At 45.9% G+C, this 24,298-nt stretch overlaps 1 protein-coding gene across 2 annotated transcripts in view; it reads left to right on the top strand.

Moving 5' to 3' along the window:
• The window catches only part of CPM (carboxypeptidase M), a 283,079-nt gene that overhangs the window by 218,238 nt on the left and 40,543 nt on the right, over positions 1-24,298 (top strand). For both annotated transcript variants that reach the window (XM_085653479.1, XM_085653480.1), the window contains exon 6: positions 9,024-9,179. In XM_085653479.1, coding sequence (XP_085509605.1) covers positions 9,024-9,179 — 156 coding nt within the window. The remainder of the gene's footprint in view (positions 1-9,023; positions 9,180-24,298) is intronic.

Here is a 24,298-nt window from a genome sequence, read left to right as displayed (position 1 = left end):
AGACACAATTGACTTTCACATATTAGATCATGAAAGGTTACATTGTTGATATTTTGTGGTCCAGGCAGTTCTTCTCATGAATCATCCTTTCAGTCACCTCCTCTCCTCCTGGTGAGAGCTCACTATCAGTTTTCTAATACAAAATAAGTGTCTATTCAATAACTAACAGAAGGCTTCTTGACAAATACGTCTGTAACAAAGAAAAAAAACTTGTGCACAAACAACTATTCAATGTGAAAAACAGGCCTTTCAGTATTAATGCATTTGTTTTTAGTTAGCATGGCATCAATAGTTAGGTTAATTTAAATCAGCACCTTCATGTATTTGCAGGCGCACAACTTTTAAGTATGGTTACCTACTGCAAATTTTGCATTTAGCATAAGTGTTACTTAAACATAAGCTTTGAACATTATTAATGTAAGCATTTTGTTAGCGAATAAAATTTCCTCGAACAGAATCCATTATGGCAATCCGGCACATTTCACTGTAATGTTGGCTACAAGGATCAATTGGCGCACGCCTTTCTAGCGAGGACTTAATCAGATCTTGTGACCATGCTTTGCTGCCCTAACCAGCCTCCAGGGTTGATGTTGTGGCACTGCTCCTGCCCCACTGGTGCTGTTGCCAAGTTGACCTAACAAGAGCTAGAATGCATCACATCGCCAGCCCCTTGTAATACTTAAGAACAATATCATCTGTGATATTTATGAGTGTGGCTGCAGGAACACAAGTGATTATCATGGCCCTCACCATCCTCACTTCATAGTAAGAGAGTCCTGTCCTTTTATTTGGGGTATTTCTGAGGCTCATCAAGACAAGTGGGATTGCACAGGGCCATTTAACAGAGGTGGAGGCGCACACCTTTGCAATACTGGATTTCATTGTGCTGTTAACTTGCTCAACAACTCCTGATGCTTCTGGTCTCTAGCTACAGTGAAGCTTTTGGTGACTGTTTAGGGCTACGGGGAGTAGCTTCATTACATCATTCTTGAAATGGGTCCCACAACCAGATTCTAAAGAAATTGGCACTCCTAATATAGGGATCACCTTCCTCACTATTATTTTGTTACATTGAGTCTATTATATCTTCTAGTTGAGCATGACCCAACTAACCAGGATAAAAGACACACTACTACTAAAATATACCTAGGCCTGTTATACAGAGGCATTTCCACAAAATCTAACTGCATTTGATTTAATGGGCCATTAGACTTTCCTATGTGATTCATGGCCACAATTGTTTTCTTGCTGGCATATTACCATCTGGCAGGTGATGCATTTCTGGCACAAACTCCCAGCCACAGACCAAAAAATGACGTGAAACAAATTCTTTTGAAGTTATGACTCTCTAAATGTGTTGGAGCATTGAATTGTCAGACCAATGCAGGTAACCAGGAATCTGGTAACATGGCACAGCCATCATTTGAAACTCAAGTATTGCGTCCATATACTGCTCATACCCACTTCTCTTTCTCATCTTCAGGTGCTTCATATTGAGGCTCCCTGAGCTCGTTGAATGTCTTCACTGGTAGCAAGAACACATTGGTTACATGGTCATTGTCAGTCTAACTTCGTTCATCTATGTTGAATGAGCAGGACTCCAGAGTGCAGTATTTGCCATCTTATTGGCATAGCTATTTACCGATGTGGCCATGTCATCGCCACTCTTGTGTGCATTGCTCAAAGATCTCTCCAGGTAACTGTAGTGCTTTTTGAAGATCTAGAATGTAAATTACATTTTGTATTAAAGAACCAGAGTACAAGTCAGCAAAATCTCAACTGAATGAGGAACCATCATAACAAGAGTGTAACCCATCACTATTCCGCTCACTCTGCTGGATCCCCACACAGACTGATGCAACCAGTTACATGCAACCATGGATCTGTGTCGAACAGACAATATGCTCCCTCCATGTTTGTGACTGAAGAAGAACAAATCCTTCTCATAGTCTGGCATTCCTAGTGCTGGTGGGTACAGAGCTTTTTGCTGAGCTTTATGAAGGAACTGAATCATTTGTCATCCCAGGGTACCAGATCTCTCACATGATTGTGCGTAAGCAACCACATTGAGCTTGATTAGGGCCATGTCTCGAAGAAAGAGAAAACAGGGGGAAACTGTCATCGATTATCAAAGGGTTCTGATGAAATCTAGGATTTTGTTGATAATTGGATCCTTTATTTTGCATATTTGCTGAATCATTGCGTCTTGTGGCATTTTTGCATCATATGGCCTCTGATTCAACACATTTTGCACCGGGGACAGTCTTATTGGGCTTGCTGACTGCATTACCCTACTCTGAGACATCACATTTATGTTCTGAAACTAAGAATTCACCTGATCATCATTCAGAACTCTGTTAGATTCTGTCTACACTCTTGTTTCCAATGTGCGATCTTGTTTCAATAATGCCATGGTGTGCTCATTTTCAGAGTGCTAATGCCCTCATTCACATTAGCAAAAGCTCTACCTCCTTGAAGAGCAGCATTTCCAGTCTGCACATTGTGAACACTATCTTGAATACCAACTCCTTGCATACCCATAGTTACGCCTTAACCGAAAAGATAATGAAAGCCTGAATCTGATTCAAAAGAGCCTCTCTTCTCACTTCCCTGAACCAGATTTGTTTGTGTACTTTTCCTTAATCTAACCCTACTTCGCATCATAAGTGTCACCAGAGTATTTTGCACATATAACCATTTTGTCCAAGGATTTGGTCTGCCAACACGTCTCACTTTGCTGAATCTGAGAACTAAGCTCAGGATGCAGACCAAGCTCAAACACAGAGACAACTCCGCTTTTGCAAGCTGGGTCTTCAACTGCTCTATATCTCATACTAGGCATGCACTGACTCTTTTGGCTCTCGCTTGCCCTCATAATTTCAGACCAATTCACTTCTCTCTGCAGAACCTTCAATTTCAAATGCTCAATTACTGCTCAGTATTTGTTTATCACTTCAGGAGACTAACTATTAGTTGGGACATCCCTTGCCAGTTCTTCTGTTGGCTATTTCACAAGCCCCAATCTCAAACAGGGTGATCAGGTACTCCCAGAGAACTTTCAAAACAGAAACATGTCTTTCTTCTTTTGTGTACCAGTTATGAGGCTCTTCCCCAAAGTTCTGGGAATTTCTTTGTAAATGAAATGAAATAAGATCAGATTGTCCCCAAGGCACATGCACATACATTCCTCCATGCACCTTTCTCATACGGGGAGTTCAGAAAGGATTCCAGTTTCAAACTCACTCACTTACACTTGCACCTCCTTAAGCTCCACCCCAAGCCGTTTTCTGTTTCACTTTGACCCCCTCTTTTGTTGCTCATTGTCCTTGAATTTCTTCAACTTTACCAATTTTCTTGTGCAATTCATTGATTCTTCAATGGGCACTCTTAAGCTTGGCAATCTCATCTCCTTTATTCTATTTAAATCAATCTTATACTTTTCAGGCAAACTTTCCGAATTCTCATGCACCTCATGAGCATGCCTAGCATCTTCTTTAGTTAAGTATCGCAATTCAACCTCATCCTATGTATTCAATTTCCTGATCTCAATTGTGTCCCTCAAAATGTCTTCAAACTTCAAAATCAATATATCTCGATGTCTTTGGTCACTTTTCTCCAGAGTGAGGCTGTGATTCAGTGGCTGTAGCAACAGTAACAGTAGTTGTGCTGGGTGCATTTCTGGGTGTATCTAGTCATACCCCGGCGACGTTGCCCGGGTGCTGCATCACGTTTGGACCCTTACATGCGGTCAGGACTTGGCCATTGAACCCTTCTCAGTTCAAGAATATATCCATTTCAGTCCAACATAATCATATGCAAGCACTGGATGCCACAGTGCCCAGCAGTTTCCTCCGGCTACATCTTTCGCCGTTAGGATCATTACCAGGCTGGGTACCTGAAATCACATATCTTTAAGCTGATATTCCTTACAGATTCCGAAAATTTTGTAATTCTGCATAAGATAAGGATATTGCATTTCTCATTGATTGGATCTGCATCATCACTACCTTAAACGTGACAGCAAGACACATGATCTAAAATATTGTGGTTACTGAGATGGAATCCTGAAGAAGGCTTCGCCGAAACGCGCGTCGTTCCAACACACCGCCAGTTCTTTCTTAATATATTGTATCACATCATTTATGAAAGGATCAGTTAAAAGCTTTTTCGATATGATTTCATGTCCAGAATTCAATCATTAGAATCGAAACATGTACCTGTAATATGTACTGACTGAATCTTTTGAAAGTATCAGCAATAATTTGTATGAGTATTTGTGAAGTACCTATAATTTATCCTTTATGAACAATTGTCATCCCATGGTAACTTCATGCATTTTTTAACAAAAGATAACAACAAGGAAAAAATATATTTTTCTACATAGTAAACTAGACAAATGTCAGACAGTACTTGTGTATGTGTGTTTGCGGAGCCTTTGTTAAATTAGGCCTCTTGCCTTCTTAACACTAAGTTTACATCCCTTGCCTACGCTTCAATTAGAAAGTCTTAGCCCTCCTGGTGCACTCGGCACAGTGAATACACTGTGTTTGTGATCCTGCAGGAGGGGGTACAATATGACATAGAGGCACTCAATAGATCATTTAAAAAATCCTCTTCTTCAGCATCATTATAAATATCACCAGACTGTCCTCTTTCTTTGTCTTGATCTTTAATCTGACTCTCCTTTCTGAGTGCCTTCCACTTCTCATCCTTTTACAATTGCAGGATAAACACCTGCACCTTCAATTACACTTCCACATCATATCTTCTTTCTCGGATTCCATCTGGCATCAAACCAATTACTAAAAGTGTTTCTAATCAGAGTCGTCATTCTTTGTGTTCTTTCTCATGTGGTACATGCTCCCATGCATTCAATGCTTAAAACTGGGCAGGTATGGGTTGGGGTTTTGTTTCATAGAACACTTGTTTCAAATTCTAAAGGTTTCTCACTCTAAAAGTACCATTCAGTGGAAAATGAATGCTCTTGTTATCAGAAATGACCCTGTTCCAATCTCTAATCTGCAGACGTGTGTAAACCCTTGGCAATAGCCATGTCATGGGCAGGTGTACCTTCACGTGGCAATTTCTCTCACTCACAAATGGCATCAAAAGGTGTGCTACATGAAATTCCCATTTTCATTGCAGTGCATTCAGTTCATAGTTTAACCAATAACAGTTCGTATCGGCATGGCACCATACAACAACCAACAAATCACAATGTGACTCACTGCAATGTAATATTTGAGTTCAGCCTACTTGAGATGACTAAAGGATTCAAACATCTTGCATGGAAAATCAAATCTCTTCTATAAGGCATCACAGCAGGAGAAACAGGTTCTCGGTCAGCGGTAACCGAGATATGAATAGTGCATTTACTCCTATGCACCAAAGACTAAACAATCACTAATCTTCATTAATATGCATTTACAACTACACGACTTGACCTTTAGTAAATTCATCTCATGGTGTGAATGTGGTGCCTCACAATACACACCGCAGCTTTAGCAGGCAAGTTTCAACAATTAATTTTTATTGCGTGATCCTGAATTTACAACAACATTTGATACCCTATATCACAAACTTAAACAATTAGCACATTCATAAAAATAAGAACAATCAATAAAGACAAATGAACACCTAAGATTTAAGTGCAAACACATAGCCTTCTTGGTTTCCATTAGTGGGCACCACTGAAAAGTGAAACAAAGCATCAAAACCACAGTAACCAAAGCTCCTACTATCCCTCAGATTAAAGCTGCATAGCCAAAGCGCTCACAACCTGCTTATATTTTTCATGACAACAAAGACCCAAACTACAAATCCCACAATGCACTACATCGAACACACACTAATGCACTCTCAACAACACTCTCTACAATGATGATTCACTCTATTTATACTCACGTCTTCTGAATGACATTGTCTACAATGACAAATCGTCCATTTATACTCAGGTCTCCTTAATTCATGGATCAGCTTTGGGAACACTGGAACACTGCCATCAATCCAAAACGGACCCTTGAGCTTGGGAGTACAGTCTGGATTAGGGCAATTTAGTTTCTGGATATAATTAGCTGTTCCATCTAGATCCAGTTTTAAACCATGCATATTCGGTTTCTAACATCCAAGTCCAGTTTGTAACTATCTTCTGCTACAAGATCTGATAGAGCTTTCTTCTAATATGTCATACTTAAAGTGTTCCTGAGGGAACAAGAGCAGTTTTAATACCCTAAAGATTTTGTTGTAACTCAACTGGGCCTGATCAACAAATGTCAATGCCATCTACAATGTAAATAATAAAGCACATTAGGCTTTACAATGAAAACAAGACAAATATTAAAATAAAACCATGGACAGTGTATTAGAACATTTGAATGTTGAGCACTCCATTGCAGACAATGGAGTGCTCCGGGCTTCTACTGGCCGGTAGAAGCCGGCAGAGCAACATTCTAATGTTTTTTTTTCATTCACAGCTGCTGCTGTGAACAAAGGCCTCTCGGAGCCCAAGGGGATTTAAATCCCCTTGGGCTCCGAGAGGCCTTTGTTTTATTTGGTTGAACTTTTGTCCCTCTAGTGGCAGAATGTTCTAATAGTGTTATAGCCTTCTGTAGCTGGGCTATACCGGCAATTAAAGTTCCGCTCCCTTTTTAAAGGCCCTCACCTTCGGCTCAGGCCTTTAACGCTAGAGCGGGCCTTTAATGACCGGTATAGCCCACTACTGAGGGCTATAAGGCTATTATGAAGGTTTAAATAATTACAGAAGGCAGTTAAATCGTCATAATCAGTCAATTAGTCTTTTAAATCAAATTATAGCATGAAGCTAATAAAATGCAAATAATAATATAACAGAACAAAATATTGTTCAGCTCAATTAAAACAAGTCATAAATCGGAGGACAGACCGACAGTGCCTCCACCTAAAGATAAAGAGAGAGTGAGCCCACAAACCTCAGAAATGGGCTTCTTTTATAATGCAAAATACATTGAATACCAAACATAAATACATTTATACAAGAATCATGTGATTTGAACCAAGCAGGTTAAAGAACGAACCACATTTTTTCAGAAACTGCATTATTAAGCATCATACCGCAGATTCACATAATGCAGTTCCCATTGTGGGTGCCTAAATTGTTAATCCAAATGTCGCTACTTAATATAGAAGGACAGGTTGTCATGAGAAATTGCTGTTGTCCCAATGAGTGAGGCGTTGGGAACATTCACTCCCAGTGGAACAGTATGCTACAGAACTCTAAAACAAAGGTCGTTTTGTACTAGGAAAGCATCATTAATCTCGAAGCAGTATTTACAAAGTTGCTTGTGTGTTAATAGTCAGTGTGCAGGGTGAGACAGAGACAAAAGATAATTACATGCTGAAAAGATGGATGCAGGCTGCACCAACCATTTTGAAATAGAGGCCTTCATTAGCTAATGTTAGCATTATCACAGCTCCCTCAACATAATGTCAAACTTCTAATACATGTTCATTTTCGTTTATCATGGTAATGCTATTGTGCATTTAATTATAAAACCCTTCATATCGCTGGGGTGCACTCCTTTATCTACAGAACCATTCTGTTGAGGCTGGAAGCACAGGGCTCAGCCCTTTCGTGGTCTCTTCACTCACATTAAAATGTAACCGCAAACTACTGTATGTAATGCATTGCGGTTTTAATGACTCTTTGGTTATCTTTATGTCCGGCATAAACCAAGACCCAGCGCTTAATTTGAGCCAGTGGTTTCTGGTACTCTGCACCTGCACTTAATTCTCAGCACTAATGACAAGTCCACCACATAGTGGAGCTGTCTGTCTAATTTTGAGATCAGGTTAACAACAGTGTTGAATAATTCTATATACATTAAAAATGAATAATACCTGCCGCCCACAACATTTTCATAGCTTGGGGTAGTCTGAATTGTCACGATCGACAATGGTCAATAGTTGTCATAGCACGTCATAGGCAGAATTGACAGGGGCAGTGGGCGATACAAGCTACCGCTACCTCCTGAGAAGGGCCCTGGCACTTACTTCTTTACAAAGTAAGCATTTGCAAGACACCTTATTTTACATAAAATATATAATACACATACAGCGGGCTTTGGTTCTGTTTCCTTCAGTCGTTGGCTTCATAGGGTCAGGAGCCTTCAGCCATTAGCTTTCTGTTGGCTGTTTGTTTGTATCCTTCCGGCACCATCAGGATCCTTGAAAGACCGAATTTCAATTACATTCTCAGTCTCACAATATTAATAACCGTTATCTAACTCAGCAATAGAGATGAGGAGAGAAGATTCTTTTCAGATAGGTAGAGAGACAATAAAATCATCTTTTACGACGCAATGCTGTCCTCGCGACTCTCTGGAGGGAAACCGCAATGCTTATCTCAGGCATGAGGACACACCAAGCCTGAGACAACCTCTTTGAGTAGCGGAGTCATATTCGCTCTGTGCTCATTTTCAACTTCTCCGTGAAGGCTTTCGTAGTTTCCTCCTCTGTGAAAAGTGTTTCTCCTGGTCTGCGACTCCGAGCTTGGCTGGAGATTCGAGTGACGCTGTGATACCCAAACTCAAACCTTCCAGGTACCACCCTGGGGTCGCCGGCCTTGTACTGATGCCTCACTTTTAGTATGGGAAAAAGTGACATACCGGCGGAGCAAGGGGCTTGTAAATCTGCCCCGTAATCTGTAAAACTGACAGATGAACAGCACCCCTTCAGTCATTTTTGCTAAATTCATTATTTAATACTAAATCTTAATACACAATAAGGTATAATTTATGGTTCTTATTACCTATAGTGTAACATTTAAAGTTAGTGTATCTTTTAAAACCTGTATTCTTTTGTGTTTGTTTTTATGTTTCATTACAACTGTTTTACTCTTATTTATGAACTATGATTCTAATTACGGTCGATACCTGACAATAAGGAAACTTACAAATGTTATCTGTAGAGTAACTATTTCGAACTGCTTGTGTTCGAATATGCTATGTGACAATTTATAGGTTTAACTTTTTGCTTTCACTATGCAGGTACAAGTGCTATATCACCGGACGACGAGGTTTTTAAACATCTTGCTCAAGCCTACTCCACGAGCCATACCACCATGTTCACTGGAATCTCCTGCCCGGGGTCACCTATTTTTGCAGATGGCATCACAAATGGATGGACGTGGTATCCAGTCCAAGGTCATTATTACATTTAATACAATTGTTGCTTAACATATTTTACACAAAACATGAATAACTTGCAAGTGCTTTGAACACATACAAATGCTGCAAGTTCTCAGATTGCCACCATCCTGACGAGGCGCGCAACGCCCATTGGGCTCAAAGGGGTTCACTCCCTACCCCCCACCCCCCACTCGTTGTGTGTGTCAGCCAGGGTGAGACAGCTTCCCGGGCACTCACACAGCCGCACCCGAGTACTTCACATTTTCTTGTTAATGAGGCTTTGTTGTTCTTTCACCCTTTCTTAGAGCCTCCCCCCCCCCCCCCCCCCCCCCCCACCGCCCCGAAATTTCACTCTAGTTGCGCCTCTGATCCTGACCTGGGGTTACATTTGTAACCCACCAAGTGCGGCATGTGCAGTCTTGCGGTCCCGCCCATGAGGTGGGAAGTGAGCTGTCTGAATGGGCAAATCTGACTCGCAAAACGTGTGCATTGTCTTCAGTCTATAGAGCGTACACTGGGTGGCGCTGTTGCTTCTCATAATTATCTTGCCCTACATTATTTAAGATTTTGAAAATAGCACGCTGAAAAATAATGCATGAATAAAGTACACAGAAGAAAGGAGCATGTCTGTGATTGAACACTTGCTCTGAGTGTTATTGTCTCAATGTGCTATCATAACATCAGTGTGTCACTGATTTGATTGACTGATTTGATTATACAGAGCGCAAGAATTACCCGAAGGCATCAAGGTGCTATAGCCGGCCGTCCAGAGGAAAAACCTATCTATAAGCCCACCAGAGAAAAAGAAATGCAGGCTATAGAGTATAGAGCCAGTGTAAGGTCCCCAACCCCACAGTAGCCGATAGGCACCTGGAAATATCCAGAATTGTTCTAGTAAGTGCATTCTGTGCTACTTTCAGTTTGCGCTAATTGCTAATATTGGAGTCCAGAAAGCGGGAGTTGCTATAGTCCAATCTGGACATGACTAGGGTAAGTGCAACCTGCTTTTGTGCAGGCAGGGGGATGAATAGAAAAAGATTCTAAGCATTTTTATGAGCCAGAAGCAGGTTGTCACAGTGCGTTTGGCCTGGTCATTAAATTTAAGTGCAGAATCTAGGATTACACCGAGATTATTTGCATTCTCAACTGGGACGGAACATATACCTAAAGTGTCTGGCCAAAAATCAACACCTCAGTTTTATCGCTATTTAATTTCTGAAAATTCCATCTCATTCAGTCGGCAACTGCCGACATGCATTGAGGAAAATTATCTGCAGTGGCGGCAGAGTTCTTGGGAATCGACACAATGATCCGCGTGTCATCAGCATATGATATAACGTACATCCCAACAGCCCAAATTATGGCCACAAGTGGAGACACATTGAGATGTGTCTCCTGTGACCTGTTCTACCCTCCCTTCACTGCCAAAATAGCCGACCTCTTTTGATCCCGCTATGTAGTATCAGACAAAACAAACCATATATATGTACAGTATATATACAGATGTGCAGAGTATTATATGTTGTTTATTACCATTGTTGAGAGTGGCGAATGTGTATAGAGAGGTGAAACCTCACAGGGGTCATGATGCCCCTCCATCCCTCCAAATGGTAGTAAATAGTGTATTTTACCCGGCATATACGTTACGGCATCTTTTAATGTATATACTGTTTTAACGAAAGGTGTTGAAATAGAACCAGAATACAAGGGGTTCAATTTGTGCAGTAGGGTCAAACTACATTGAAGAGACTATAAGGAAACTTAAGTCCCCTTAGAAACTCATTGCTACCAGTAATCTGTGAGGCAGTATATAAACAGTGTTTTATTGTACGCTTTGCTATATTGTGGTAATAATCTGGAATTTGACCTTTGTTTGTAGTAATATCAATAAGAGTATGTGTTTTTTGGTACAGCTGCTCTAGATAACAACCTTATTGGGTCACAGTTGTAGGAAAGTGCCCCATTTTGACATGGTCACTCCCACTTTTTGCCTGGTATCTGATGCATTTTGATAGAGAGTGGCACTGGGTTCCTGCTATCCAGGTCCCCAGTGCCATAGTTCTTTCCCTAAACTGTTCAATTTTTCCCGCGATTGGCAATACTTTTAGTCCCCCTATTAAGTCCCTAGTAGTGGTACCCTTGGTACCCAGGGCAAGTAGGCTAAAGAAGGTCCCTCTGGTGATTTTGCATCCTCAACCGGTGAGACCAACAAACGCAAGGTCCCAAGGTGCACAAAGCCCAGCTGATATTTCCACTCTGCACTCGAGCGCCCCAGCCCAGGTACCGATGAACCGACTGTGGTCTCAGATTTATTCTTATGTGTCTTATTTATTGCCTCAGTGTGTGTCAACAAATGATTAGCACTACCCTCTGATAAGCCTAACTGCTTACCCACACTACCACAAAAGAGAGCATTTGAGTTATCATTTGTGCCTCTGTATACCGACTGGGTTTTGCCTGGACTCTTTACACTGTGTACTTCTTATAGGTGCACTGTATATAAAGGCGGCTTCCTACAACAGTTATTTTCACTGAAAGACACAAATATATTTATGTGTCAGTGTCGTTAGGGCCCACATGTTTCGTTCTCCACCAGCCTTGGTCATGGAAGGTTAAAGTGTGTGTTTCACTTGTATATATAAAAGTTATTTATTAATTTGCACCACATGCCTAATGTATTTCAGAACATTAAGTTTGTTTCAGTTCAATATTTTTTTTAATGTTTTCAATTTTACTTATAACGAGGAATCTAGAATGTTTGTGCTTTTAGGTTATTAGAGTTCAAGGATGCATAGCATTAAGGGGTAGCAGTTGGGGTTCAAGGACAGTAGTGTTAAGCCACAGTTAGTTAGGTTTTTTAGGGTTCCTAAATGGATGCCATTAACTTATAGTAAGGGTTTGTAGGGTTCAGGGAAGGGTAATGTTAAGGGTTTTGCAGTGTTCAGGAGAGGGTAACCATAATGGCTAGCAAGGAGTTTTTAGGGTTCATGGAAGTGTAGCTTTAAGGAGTAGTAAGGAATTTTTAGGGTTCAAGGAAGGGTAGTGTTAAGGAGTAGTAAGAGGTCTTAAGGTTCAGGGATGTGATGGGCAGCGTTAAAGGGTAGTAATGTTTTCCAGTTCAGCAAGGGTAGTATTAAGGTGTTGTAAGGGGTTTTAAGGTTCAGGGATAGGATGGGCAGCGTTAAAGGGTGGTAAAGGTTTCCAGTTCAGGAAGGGTAATGTTTAGGAATATTAAGGGTTTAGATATGATAGCAGTAAGGTACTAGGGTTTCTAGGGTCTTGATAATGGTAGCATTAATGGGTACTATGGGGGTTTTATGGTTCAGGGATGGAAAGGTGTACCAGTTTTAGGCTTCAAGGATAGGTAACACTTAAATGTAGTAAGGCATTTTAGGGTTCACCGAAGGGTACTTATTAAATAAGTAAATTAGTATAATATAATATGTGCAAATATAGAAATAAAATATATATATTAGTAGCATATTAAAAAAAGATCAAAATCAATAATTAAATTAACTTTTTAGGAGTCAAGGAGCTTAAAAAAGCCTCTCCAGCCCATAAGTCTTAAAACTAAAAATTAGAAAAAAAACATTCTCTCGAGGAGTGTTATGTTAAGTTATCTCTGAAGTAGATGATAGAAAGGGCAAGGGGAGGTGGCTATGACGGCAATACATTCCTAATGACTACCCTCCTTCTATCTGTGCTACTGCCATAGAAGAACAGACACCATCATTATCTAATTATGTAGGAGGCATATAGCATTGCAGTTGCATCTGTTGTAGAACAATAGCTTGACTTGATAAAGAGCTCTGGCTCAATCAACTTGATAAAAGGATTACAGCTCTTGGAAGGTAAGCACTTTTTCTGTGAAAGCACATAACGTCTGCCCAATCAAAACATGTACTCCTATCCACCAACATGTGGGCGGAATAAAAAGCTCCTCTCTGTAGTACTCTTGAAAGCTCTTTTTTAGGTTGATCACATAAGGTAAGGCAACAGCAACACTGTTGAACCTGACCTATAAAGGGAACTTACTAGCTTATGACCAGAGCCAAGGAAGAGTGCCATCATTGTCGTCTCTGTGCTCCATCTAAGATTGTTCACACTGCTACGGTCGTCTCCACAGATGATAAATGCTCCATGCAACCAAACTGAGTCCCTGCACCCTCATTCTAACCAGTCAGCTTTGGCCTCCTTTGAAATTGTTCAGCAGAAAAGTATACATTTTACGCAAAAATCCATGCTTGCTATTTAAAGATAGTTATCTCCAAAGTTAATATGTAAGCAGATGCTGTGGCCTTGTGAATGCCAAAGACCCACATTTTAGCTCCAGTGCTTTCAATCAAACAGATCATGGGCAGCATCACTTACAAAAAGTGACATTTTCAGCCCAAAAAGATTCTTGTCAAAGAGATTTATAAATCACTAATGCATTCTGCACTCATTTGGACTCATCAGCGTGACGGTTTCATGCTTCGAGAGACACTGGGCAAATACAAAACACAGAATAAGGTGCAAGTAAAATAAATTAAGATTTACAGTGGATCTGCCTTATATCTCTATTAATCTTGATCAGGCATGTTAAAAACAGCCAAAGAGGAAAGATACAAGTAGAAAATTAAAATAAGCATTGGCAATGCCAATCTGTCTACCTTTCAAGGAATGTTGTATTGTCATGTGAAGCATTACTATCATATAGCGTGGAAATAGATATATGCATTTGTGGGGAAGTAGAGAACTTAATATAGTATTGCTGTAGGTTAAAAGGTCAGGTGACTGTTGCAATGTCAAACCAAAACTAAAACTTCATGTAGCTATGGTCTGCAATTCTCCTATCTGTGCTGATGCCAGAGAAAACCAACATAAATTATCGAGTGATCTAAGACTTTTTAACAGCATTTGTAAGAAAGTGGGTTTCTTTTACAGTACCCCCCCCCTTTTTTGCCTGATAGCTGATGCACTTTTCATTGTTGTGCCCTGGGCTCCTGTCAATCAGGTGCCCAGGGCCTGTGTTCCTTCCCTAAAAACTGCATAACAGCCAAAACCCAAATTGGCAATCCCTGGCCACATGTCAGCCCCTGGTAAATGGTACCCTAGGTACCCAGGGCCTTGTGACCAGGGAAGGCCTCAAAGGGCTGCAGCACTCATTGTGCCACCCTTAGAGGCCCTGTACCCTAACACACAAACACTGATCTTGCAGGCTGAGTGTCTGGGTACAAGACAAGACAAAGAGTCGACATGGCACACATCCCTGTGTGCCATGCCCACCACCTACACTGCCCTGTCATACATCAGCCACCCCTCTAGCTGGGTGCCCTATGCCAGTGGTGTGGGCACAGGAGCATGAGCCCTGTGCCCCTACAGTACCCAGTCCATTCCTGGGCACTGTAAGTGCAGTGCTGCCATTTAAGAGACCATGGTGCTGAGAGCTCGTCAAACACGAACTCCACAGCACCATAATGGCAACACTGAAGACTGAGAAGTTTGGTATCAAACTTTCAGCACATTAAACCCGCACTGATGCCAGTGTGGGATTTAATGTACCAAGCACCCCAGAGGGCATCTTAGAGATGCCCCCTGAAACCTAACCTACAATCCACGTCTGGTCTGGGAGGCTGCCCAGGCTGCCACACAGCAGACATGTTGCTGGACCCCTGGGTAGGAGAGCCCCTGCTCTCCTGGGCCTGCAACAATGCACATCCTAGGCGAGGTACTAAATCTCCTCCCCCAGGATGGGCAGGGGGAAGCTTCAAAGGCATGCCGCCTCTGTGAGCTTCTCCAGGCCACTGGCAGCCCCCACTCTGGCGGGAAGCCTTGCCGGAAACCCCAAATAAGGACAGGGGATGTGCCAGCCTGCCAACCCCACCCCTCAGGTGGGGGAGACGAGGTGAAGCACATCTCTGGGCGCTCGCCATCTTGAAGATGGGAGTCCCTACCCAATCAGGACTAGGCTACTGCCCCCCTCCCACAGGAGAGAGGCAGAATAGGGGGTGTACCCACCCCAGGACAGGGACCCATGGTCCCTGCCCTTCACCTACCTGTAACGCCCCTAAATCTAGTATTTAGGGGCACCCTGAACCTTCCTCCCAGGATTCCGAAATACAGAGAAGAGCAAGAAGAAAGAAAACCTGCCCTGCAGCTGCTAAGAAGAGGAAGACACCAACTGCTTTGGCCCCAGCCCTACCGGCCTGTCGACCCTCGAACCTGCTCCTGCTCCAACCCGGCATCTCTTGTGGCCAGCAACCTCACAAACCCCGGAGGACCTGCCTACCTTTTGGCTCTAAGCACCTGGGTCTCCCATGACTAGAGGCTCTACTCAAAATCTGCTTCTAATCCCTGTCATCAGCCCGGAACCGGAAACCCTTCACACTCTGCACCCGCCAAGCCTGGCCTGTGCCGGAGTGAACAAAGACCACGAGGACAACCCCACTGCGACGGTAACCCCGAGTCCGGCACCCAAGGACTTCCCTCGACGCTCCTGACGATGCCTGCAGCCTCAGAACCAGGTGCCCCCCCCCCCAACCGCGATCAACAGAGGGTAAGATTTCCCGACACCAAAAGGCACCCCTGCACCCGGCGCCCTGCTGTGCCCAACTCCGGGGTACCTACCTATGCTCCAACTACCCAACTTAGCTCTCGAAGTGGTGGTGGCACCTGAAGAATCTTCGTCCCCGAGCTTGCAGTCTTTTTTTAAACCGGAGCTTTCCCATTGAAATCAATTGAGCGCCCGAAGGCTCAAAAGCACTCTGCACCCAGCCGCTCGAGTGGCCCTGGCAGTGTAACCTCTACACCTATCTACTTCCCCATTTGCCCTGAGCAAGTGACCAGGAGCCCAGCTCCCACAGCCGCGAGGCCTGCTAGTCAGCAGCCACCAACCAAGGCCCCCCTGCCTCCCATAGGATAACATTGGGCCTAACTCACTCTGCACTCGGCTGCCCCTGTGCCGCTGAGGGTGTAACAACTGTACCTACCTGACCCTGGGATACCCCTGAGTCTGTGCCCAGAACCTTAACTTTGCCAGTCGATTACTTACCTGAAAGCCGATAACTCAATTTTCTCCATAGGGTAACATTGACTGGTTTTTCCTGAAATTTCTTCCAAGTGTGGACTTTTCAAAACTTAAAATATTCACCAAAAATCAGCCGAGTAATGAAAACGAAAATACTCACCTGCTATTAGGTGAGCTCCCAGTGCTGGATCTTGGTGCCAAGCACTGACCCTGAAAAATATTCACAACCGTACTTACCAGTAACCCAATTTTCTTCAATAGAAACCATTGACTGTTTTTCTGTGAAAGTTCTTCTAAGTGTCGATTTCTGCAAACATTAAATATTCTTTAAAAATCGTATAAATTGCTAGCGCGCAACCAAGATGGCCGCGTAGGTGCGAGGCTCCCGAGGACCTCCGCAACCTCCTACGATTATCCTGAAATTATCCTGCCCTGGATGAGGGGACTATGTTGGTGAACCTGAGCTGAGGTGGCACCCGTTTCCCGCTTCCGAATCGGACCTCGGATACCGGAGTGAGCACCGATTGAGGTGTGCGGCCTTCCCCTCGCCGGACACCGGATTTGCGCTGTGGGGTGATCCAGTGACAAAGTGAACAACAGCGGCAGGCAGGGCCTGGCGACTCGCGTACCCCGCACTTTCGCTTTCGCACCACCTTGTCGTCTCTGCGAGGTTGGGTCGCGGAGCCCTTGGTGTTGGTGTGGTGTGGCCTTGCTGGGAGACCCTGCCTGCCTGCAGGCTGGGATCCACCCCGCTGCTCTGAGGGGGCCCCCCCGGAGCTCGTGGCCCTGCTTTCCTGCCCTACACGACGTGGCTGGTGCGACTGGGAGACTGGTGGCCATGGCCACGAAACAAGATGGAGACCGGGCAAAGACCAAATCGACCCGGCGTGGCGCCGTCCATCAGGCCAACAGTATGGACCGCTATACCCTCCAGAAGGGATCTCCCGATGGACCGCGCAAGTCCCCTGAGAGCCCTCCTGATGCCCCAGACCTGCCCGCAGATCTGACTCTGCGAGATGTTATGGGCGCCATAGCCGAGATGAAGGCCTCGGTGGGCCAGCGGTTTGATACACTGGCGCAGAAGATTGACTCGGTCCTCGTGGATGTTGGCCTGGTGAGGGCCGATCTTTCCAAAACCAACGACCGAGTAGAGTCTTTGGCCCACACCGCATCGGGCCTAACGACAGATGTGGCGGCCTTGCAAACAGAGGTGCGCCGGCTTAGTCAGGCGACTGCGCTTATGGATCGACGTCTGGAGGACTCCGAGAGTCGGGCACGGAGGAACAACATCCGCATTATCGGGGTGCCCGAGGGACGCGAGGAGGCGGCGGCGGATCTCTTTGTGGAGGACCTGATTGCTACCCATCTCCAGCCACGGGGGCTGAGCAAATTCTTCGCTGTGGAGAGGGCCCACAGGGTTCCCGGGGGAAGGCCGAAGGTCGGAGCCCCTCCGAGACCTCTCATCGCCCGGATTTTTAATTTTCGGGATAGAGACGCTATCCTGCAAACCTCCAGACTGCATGGACCGGTCAAGCTTGACAATATGGAGGTTAATTTTTATCCTGATTTCACCCCAGCGGTCCAGAAGCAGAGACTGAGCTTCCTAGGCGTCAAACGCCGTCTTCGGGACCTAAACCTCAAATACGCCATGCTTTTCCCGGCCAAGCTGCGTGTGGAGGTGGATGGTCGCACGCACTTCTTTGATCGTCCCGAAGCGGCCGGGGACTGGCTGGATACTCTGCCCGGGGATCGTGATCGGGGGGGCGGGGGGGGCGGCGGGGGGAGACGGCACGCTGGATCAGGACTGAGGGTCTAATATTGGGCCTCACTCTGGACGAAAATGATGCCACTTTTGATTCTGCGTCAGTTTTTGTAAGTTCCCCTCCTATGGAGGTTGTGTTGGGTCTATTGGGGGTTCTCCCTCCTCCTCTAGGGGGTTTAGTTAGTCTAACTATATATGGGGCGACAGGCACACTGCACGTTGGGGGGGCTGTTTGGGCTCATGCAGGGTGCAGGGAGGGGGGAGTTCTGTTGGGGTGGGTGGGTAGGGATGGGGTGTTGTTCGTTTTTATCACAAGGCAAACGTATTATTGTGTTAGTTCTAAAGTGCTCTCCGGGGGACGAATGATGGCTTCTGTATATGATGGGGGGTAGGGAACTAACTTTGTTGTCTTGGAATGTGAATGGACTGGGGGACAGGATCAAACGGGGTGTGGTCCTGCAGTTTTTGAAGCGAATCTCGCCCGATGTAGTCTTTCTGCAGGAGACACACCTCATTGGCAACTCCTTCTGCGCCATGAATCGGCGTGGCTATCGCCTAGTGGCTCACTCGGGCTTCACGTCCGGCTCACGGGGTGTGGGCATCATGGTGAAGAACTCGCTCCCGTTGGAGATTGATGAGGTGCTCCACGATGACAGGGGACGCTATACGGTCTTGGTGGGAAGACTGGAGGGCAAAGTGGTTGTCTTTGTGTCAGTATACATCCCACCGGGGCTGCAGTCGACCACCTTTGCGGACCTTGGGCGCCTTCTCCTTGGCCTTACGGGGGGGCTTTTAGTTGTGGGGGGGGATTTTAATGCGGTGGTATCTGGGTCTTTGGATCGTCACCCCCCTAGGGACCTCCCCCGGGCACAGGCGTGGCTACCCGGCCTCTTGGATACATTTGGATTAGTGGACTGCTGGTGTTTAAAACACCCCACGCAGCTGCAGTACACTTTCCACTCGGGAGCCCATGGTAGTCTCTCACGACTAGACTATGTCCTTGTCCCGGCGGCCTATGTTGGGAGGGTGGGAGAGGTGCGCCATTTGCCACGGGGTATTTCGGACCACTGCCCGCTCCTACTGCACTTTGATGTCTTTCCGAGGGGTGAGGGTAGGGTGGTCCCAATCAATCCTTGGTACCTGCGCGACCCCACCATTCGCGCTGAATTGATTAAATCCCTTCAGCGATATTTTGATGAGAATGTGGGGTCTGTGCCTTCGGCCGTACCGCTATGGGAGGCCTTCAAGACAGTACTCCGAGGGGAGGCCCTATCCCTTATTTCCCACGCCCGGAGGCGCGAGCGGGAGGAGGTGACCCGGATGGAGGCTGAAATAGCTGAGTTGGAGGGGAATTTAGAAGGTGGGGTGACGGATGCTGCATTACATGTCCTCCAACTCAAGCAAGCGGCCTACAGGGCCCTCGTCACGGAGGCGGCCAGGGGCCTCAGTAGAGAGCAACAGGGGCGACTGTATGATGTGGGTGATAAGGCTGGTAAACTTATAGCGTGGTTGGACAAAAAAGAGAGAGTGAATCGTGTGGTCCCGCTGATTGAGAAAACGGATGGTGTGTGTGTAACTGAGCCAGAAGAAATTGTCTCCTGCTTCGCGGATTATTTCCATGGGGTGTATTCCCCGGTGTCTCCCTGCTCGGAAGAGGATTCCCGTGCCCTGCTCAGTGATATCGCGCTGCCGTCCCTTTCCGGGGAGGACAGGGTGTCGTTGGACGCCGCTCCCACCTCCGACGAGATCGCCCTCGCCATACGCTCGGTCGCTTCCGGCAAGGCCATGGGTCCGAATGGTCTCCCTATCGAGTTGTACAAGTTGCGACCGGATACGCTGGCACCCCACCTCCGGGCTATGTTCCTGGCGGCACACTCGGTGGGCTCCCTCCCGCCGGACCAGCGTCTGGCTACAATCGTGGTCATCCACAAGGAAGGGAGACCTCGGGACCGGGTTACATCCTATCGGCCCATTTCGCTACTGAATGCGGAGCCCAAGATTCTCGCCAAGGTACTGGCCAATCGGCTGGTCGGCGTGGTGGGCGATTTGGTTCATCAGGACCAATCTGGCTTTATTCCCCATCGCAACACAGCCCTTAATCTGCGGCGTTTGCACGGTGTGCTCGCACGTGCCCCGTTCATACGGGAGCCGGCCATTTTGGCGTCCTTAGACGCCACCATGGCGTTTGACACGCTTGAGTGGCCATATATCTGGGCGATGCTTGCGAAGTTTGGATTTGGCCCAGGGTTCATCAGTTGGGTTAAATTGCTGTATTCGGGCCCATTGGCGCAGGTGGTGGTGAACGGAAGAGTGTCGGCTCCGTTCGAGCTGGGCCGGGGCACACGGCAGGGCTGCCCCTTATCGCCGCTCCTCTTTGCACTTGCCTTGGAGCCCCTGGCGGAGTGGCTGCGGTGGGAGCCTTCCATCCGTGGTCTCCGCTGGACCCCTGAGTATGAAGACCGCGTATCCCTATACGCCGATGACATCCTCTTGTACCTAGCTTCCCCACGTAAATCACTCATAGTACTGGTTGATGTTTTGCATTCATTCGGTCGTAACTCCGGTCTGGTCATCAACTGGGCTAAATCGTGTGTGTATGTTCTCTCTGGGGAGGCTCCTATCCTCCCGCGGGGCTGTCCGATCCAGGTCGCCCCGCAGGGATTTAGGTACCTGGGTGTCTTCATTACTCTGGACCCGGAGGCTCGGTGTGATCGGAACTTGCTTCCCCCCCTCCAGCGTCTGAAAGAGGATGTCGCACGCTGGCGGCGTTTGCCGCTTTCGCCGCTCGGCCGGGCGGCATTGTTTAAAATGATGTCGCTGCCGCGTTTCCTATATGCGTTGCAGAACACTATGGACCTCGTCCCAGCGCGCTACTTCCGCGAAGTGGAGAGTTTGCAGCGCCGCCTGTTCTGGGACGGGAGGCCACGTATTGCCCTGGCTAAGCTGACGCTCCCCTGGTATGACGGGGGGATTGCCCTCCCGGATATTAAACGGTATTATTGGGCCTCCCAGCTAGCTGCGATTAATCAGGGCCTATATGGGCCCGCCTTAAACCCGGCGTTTGAAATGGATAGGATGCTACTTCCAGGTGGTGACCATAATCGAGCGCTCTACTCTAGCGCGCCCGACGCTCGCCTAACGGGCCCCACGCGTGTCATGGTGCGAGTGTGGCACGCGGCCAATGCTGCAATGGGGTGGAAGGACCGTTTGACCCGGGCGTCACCACTATACGCATCTGAGCGGTTGGGCTCCTTGTGGACCTCGAAGGGCTTTGAGAAGTGGGATTTAATAGGCATTAGCAAAGTGGGGGATCTCTGGACGAGGGGAGGATTTAAAACGTTCGAGATGCTGCAGACGGAATTTCAGTTGCAGGGCAGCGAGTACTTTCGGTATTTGCAGGTCCGTCATGCGCTGGGCTCCGTCTTTCCGGACGTTGCCTCCATCCCGGAGTGTTCCCCCCTGGAGGATAGAGTGCTGGATGGACACATCCCGGACAGCACGATCTCACTGATCTACAAAAAACTGATCAACGACCGCTCAGACTTGTTGACTGCCCTTCGTGGGGCTTGGGTAGCCGACGGGCTGGAGCTGGACGACGAGGACTGGACCTCCGCGGTGGCCTCCCCGAAAGAGGTGGCCATACCGGCTCGCCTTCGTTTCGTCCAGCTCAAGATACTCCACAGGGTCTACATGACGGGGCCAAAGCTCCTGCGTATGGGCTATGCTGAGGACGGTTTGTGTAAGCGTGGGTGTGGTGCGTGGGGGACTTTTCTGCATATCCTGCGGGAGTGCCCGGAGGTGGAGGGGTTCTGGCGTGGTGTGCATGAGGTGCTGCGAGTGGTTACGCATGTGGCGCTGTTGCCCGAAGCGAGGAGATGCCTGTTGAATGTGTGGGAGCCTACCGACTATTCGGTGCCGCAGACGTGGTGGGTGACTCTGGGGTATATGGTTGCCAAGCGTGATATTGCCCAATTGTGGGGATCCCAGAGGCCTCCGACTGTCTCAGCCTGGAAGGAACATATGGATTGGTGCATGTTTCGGGAAAAGGTGGTGTATGTGGCGAGAGGTAAGCCTGGGACATGGGTGAAAGTGTGGGGCCCCTGGAACGCCTACCGCGGGGGAATCTGTGCTCCGCCGTTATTGCCTGATCCATCGCCGGCCCCGTCCCCTTAGCCAACTCATCCCCCCGGTACCTGGGCATTAGGTGTACCCAGCCCTAGCTCTGATCTCTCCCCCCCCTCTTGAGATTCCTATGGATGGCTAGGATCCCCCCTCTAGGGGAGCACGTGTTGCTATTTCCGATTGAGGATTGCCTTGTGGGTTTGTTTGTATTTGTTGTTCTTTAAGTTTAAAATGGAACCGTATAGTGGGGTCTGGATAGTGTGGCTCGCAACGATGTTACCTCCTGTGCATGCTCGGCCGCAGCACCATGTGTTTTATAAATGTATATCGTATGCTCCTTTTATTGCTAGCGGCCGGCCGGAAGGTTGTAGGCCCATATTTGTATATTTTTTTAGTCTTGTAATAAACGGTTTAAAAAAAAAAAAAAAAAAAAAATCGTATAAATTGTGAAAACGTAATTACTTACCTGTTTTGGATAAAGGTCCCAGTACTGAGTCTAGGCACCCAGTAACGAGAACATATTATACCTGCAACTTGAATTTTCTTCCCCTGGGAATCATTGACTGTTTACTATGAAATATTTTCTAAGTGTCAGCTTTTAAAATAACAAAATATTGTCTAAAAATCATAACAGTAACTCAGTCGACTTTTATCACTTGTTTCTAAGTACTGACCCAGGACTGAATCTAGGATCCAGTCCTGGAATCCCAAAAGTAATCTTAAAAGTAATCTATTGCAAATAACTTGAAACTTCCATTGAACTCAATGCATTATTGTGTTTAAAATTGTGTTGCCTATTGCAACCACTTGTAACTTTCTACAAAAGCCAATTGCATATTGCAAAAGTATTTATATAAAGCATCTCATTCTGAGAAAGTATATTTTAATACCTATTGTTGGTTCTAAAATAAAACAAGCATATATTTTTTTTATATATAAACCATTGGCCTAGAGTTCAGTTATTGAGTGTGTGAGACCATATGCTGACTGAGTGTGTGCAATAAATGCTTTACACTGCCCTCTGATACTGCCTTACTGCTCGATCAAGCTACCACTTTAGAGAGTATGGTTATATCTAACTTTAGCCTCTGACAAACCTCTGGGGACTGTGGACTCTGTACACCCTGTACCTATTTGGGAACAGTATATATAGAGCCACTTTCTCACAGCATTCCAATGCCATGTGTGTGCTCCAGAATGATCAAGCTTCAGCAGCTGGATAAATAAACAAAATGATCACAACTGTATTGAGGGTAAAAGTACTTTTTTTGTGGAAGCACACAATTTGTGCCCAATCAAAACATGTAGTCCAGCCCCCTAACATGTGGGCAGTGCCAAAGCCCATCTCTATTGATGCGCACATAATTATCTGACGACACCTGCGCTGTCAAGCCAAAACATTAAAAGAACACCTGTTCACTCAAAAAGAGGGGTAGTGATGGGTAATGGGGAGGTATAGCCTGCAAAATAACAATACAATTTTTTTAACGTTTACCCGCTACCCTACAACTAATGTTTTTTTCAGGGATTTGGAAGCTAAGGTTACTCTGTCTCATGACCGAGACCACAAAAATCCCATGCATTGAGGCCAATTATGTGAAATCTCTATAGTTTAACCAAGAAACCCAGCACATCATTATCAAGAAAACCATGACCACAGCTTTTTCGAGATTGTGGGTTTGTGCTGGGGGATTCGAAGTGTGTGTGATCTGCAGAGGATTGCGGGGTGTCGGACGGTGGGGAGTGGGGGAGGGAGATGGACTAAAGGAGCTTCCACCACAAAAAAGAAGCAGTGACATAAATACAACGAAATGTGGAAGTCATTTCTTGACAAAACCATGGTGGTAATATTTTTCTTGATCATGGAATCTCAGATTCTCAAGTAGATCCTCATATACAACTTTCTCATTCATTTAACTGAAAACAGGGGTACAGCATCCTGGTGGCTTTTCTGCCCTTATGAAGGCCATCATCTGAGAAAATCCTCAGATTCTTTTTTTGTGAATTAGAATGTGTGTTTTGAGGTTGAAAATGCACATTTTGCGCAAGCAGAGATGACTTTCATACACACAAACTGTTAACACTTAGCTTGGAAGCAACTATGGGCCAAATTCTGAGCTGCACATTATTGGCTAGGAGGTAAATTCACACCCGAAATTTCCATTTCAGTGCAGTGTCATTTCACCAGTATAGTGCAGTTTTGAGGTTTTGGCTTACAGAGTGAAATAACATTGAGTTAAC

The sequence above is a fragment of the Triturus cristatus genome, chromosome 4_1 (assembly GCF_964204655.1).
Source record: "Triturus cristatus chromosome 4_1, aTriCri1.1, whole genome shotgun sequence".
NCBI classification, from domain to species: Eukaryota; Metazoa; Chordata; class Amphibia; order Caudata; family Salamandridae; genus Triturus; species Triturus cristatus.
This window is presented reverse-complemented; position numbering and strand designations above follow the sequence as displayed.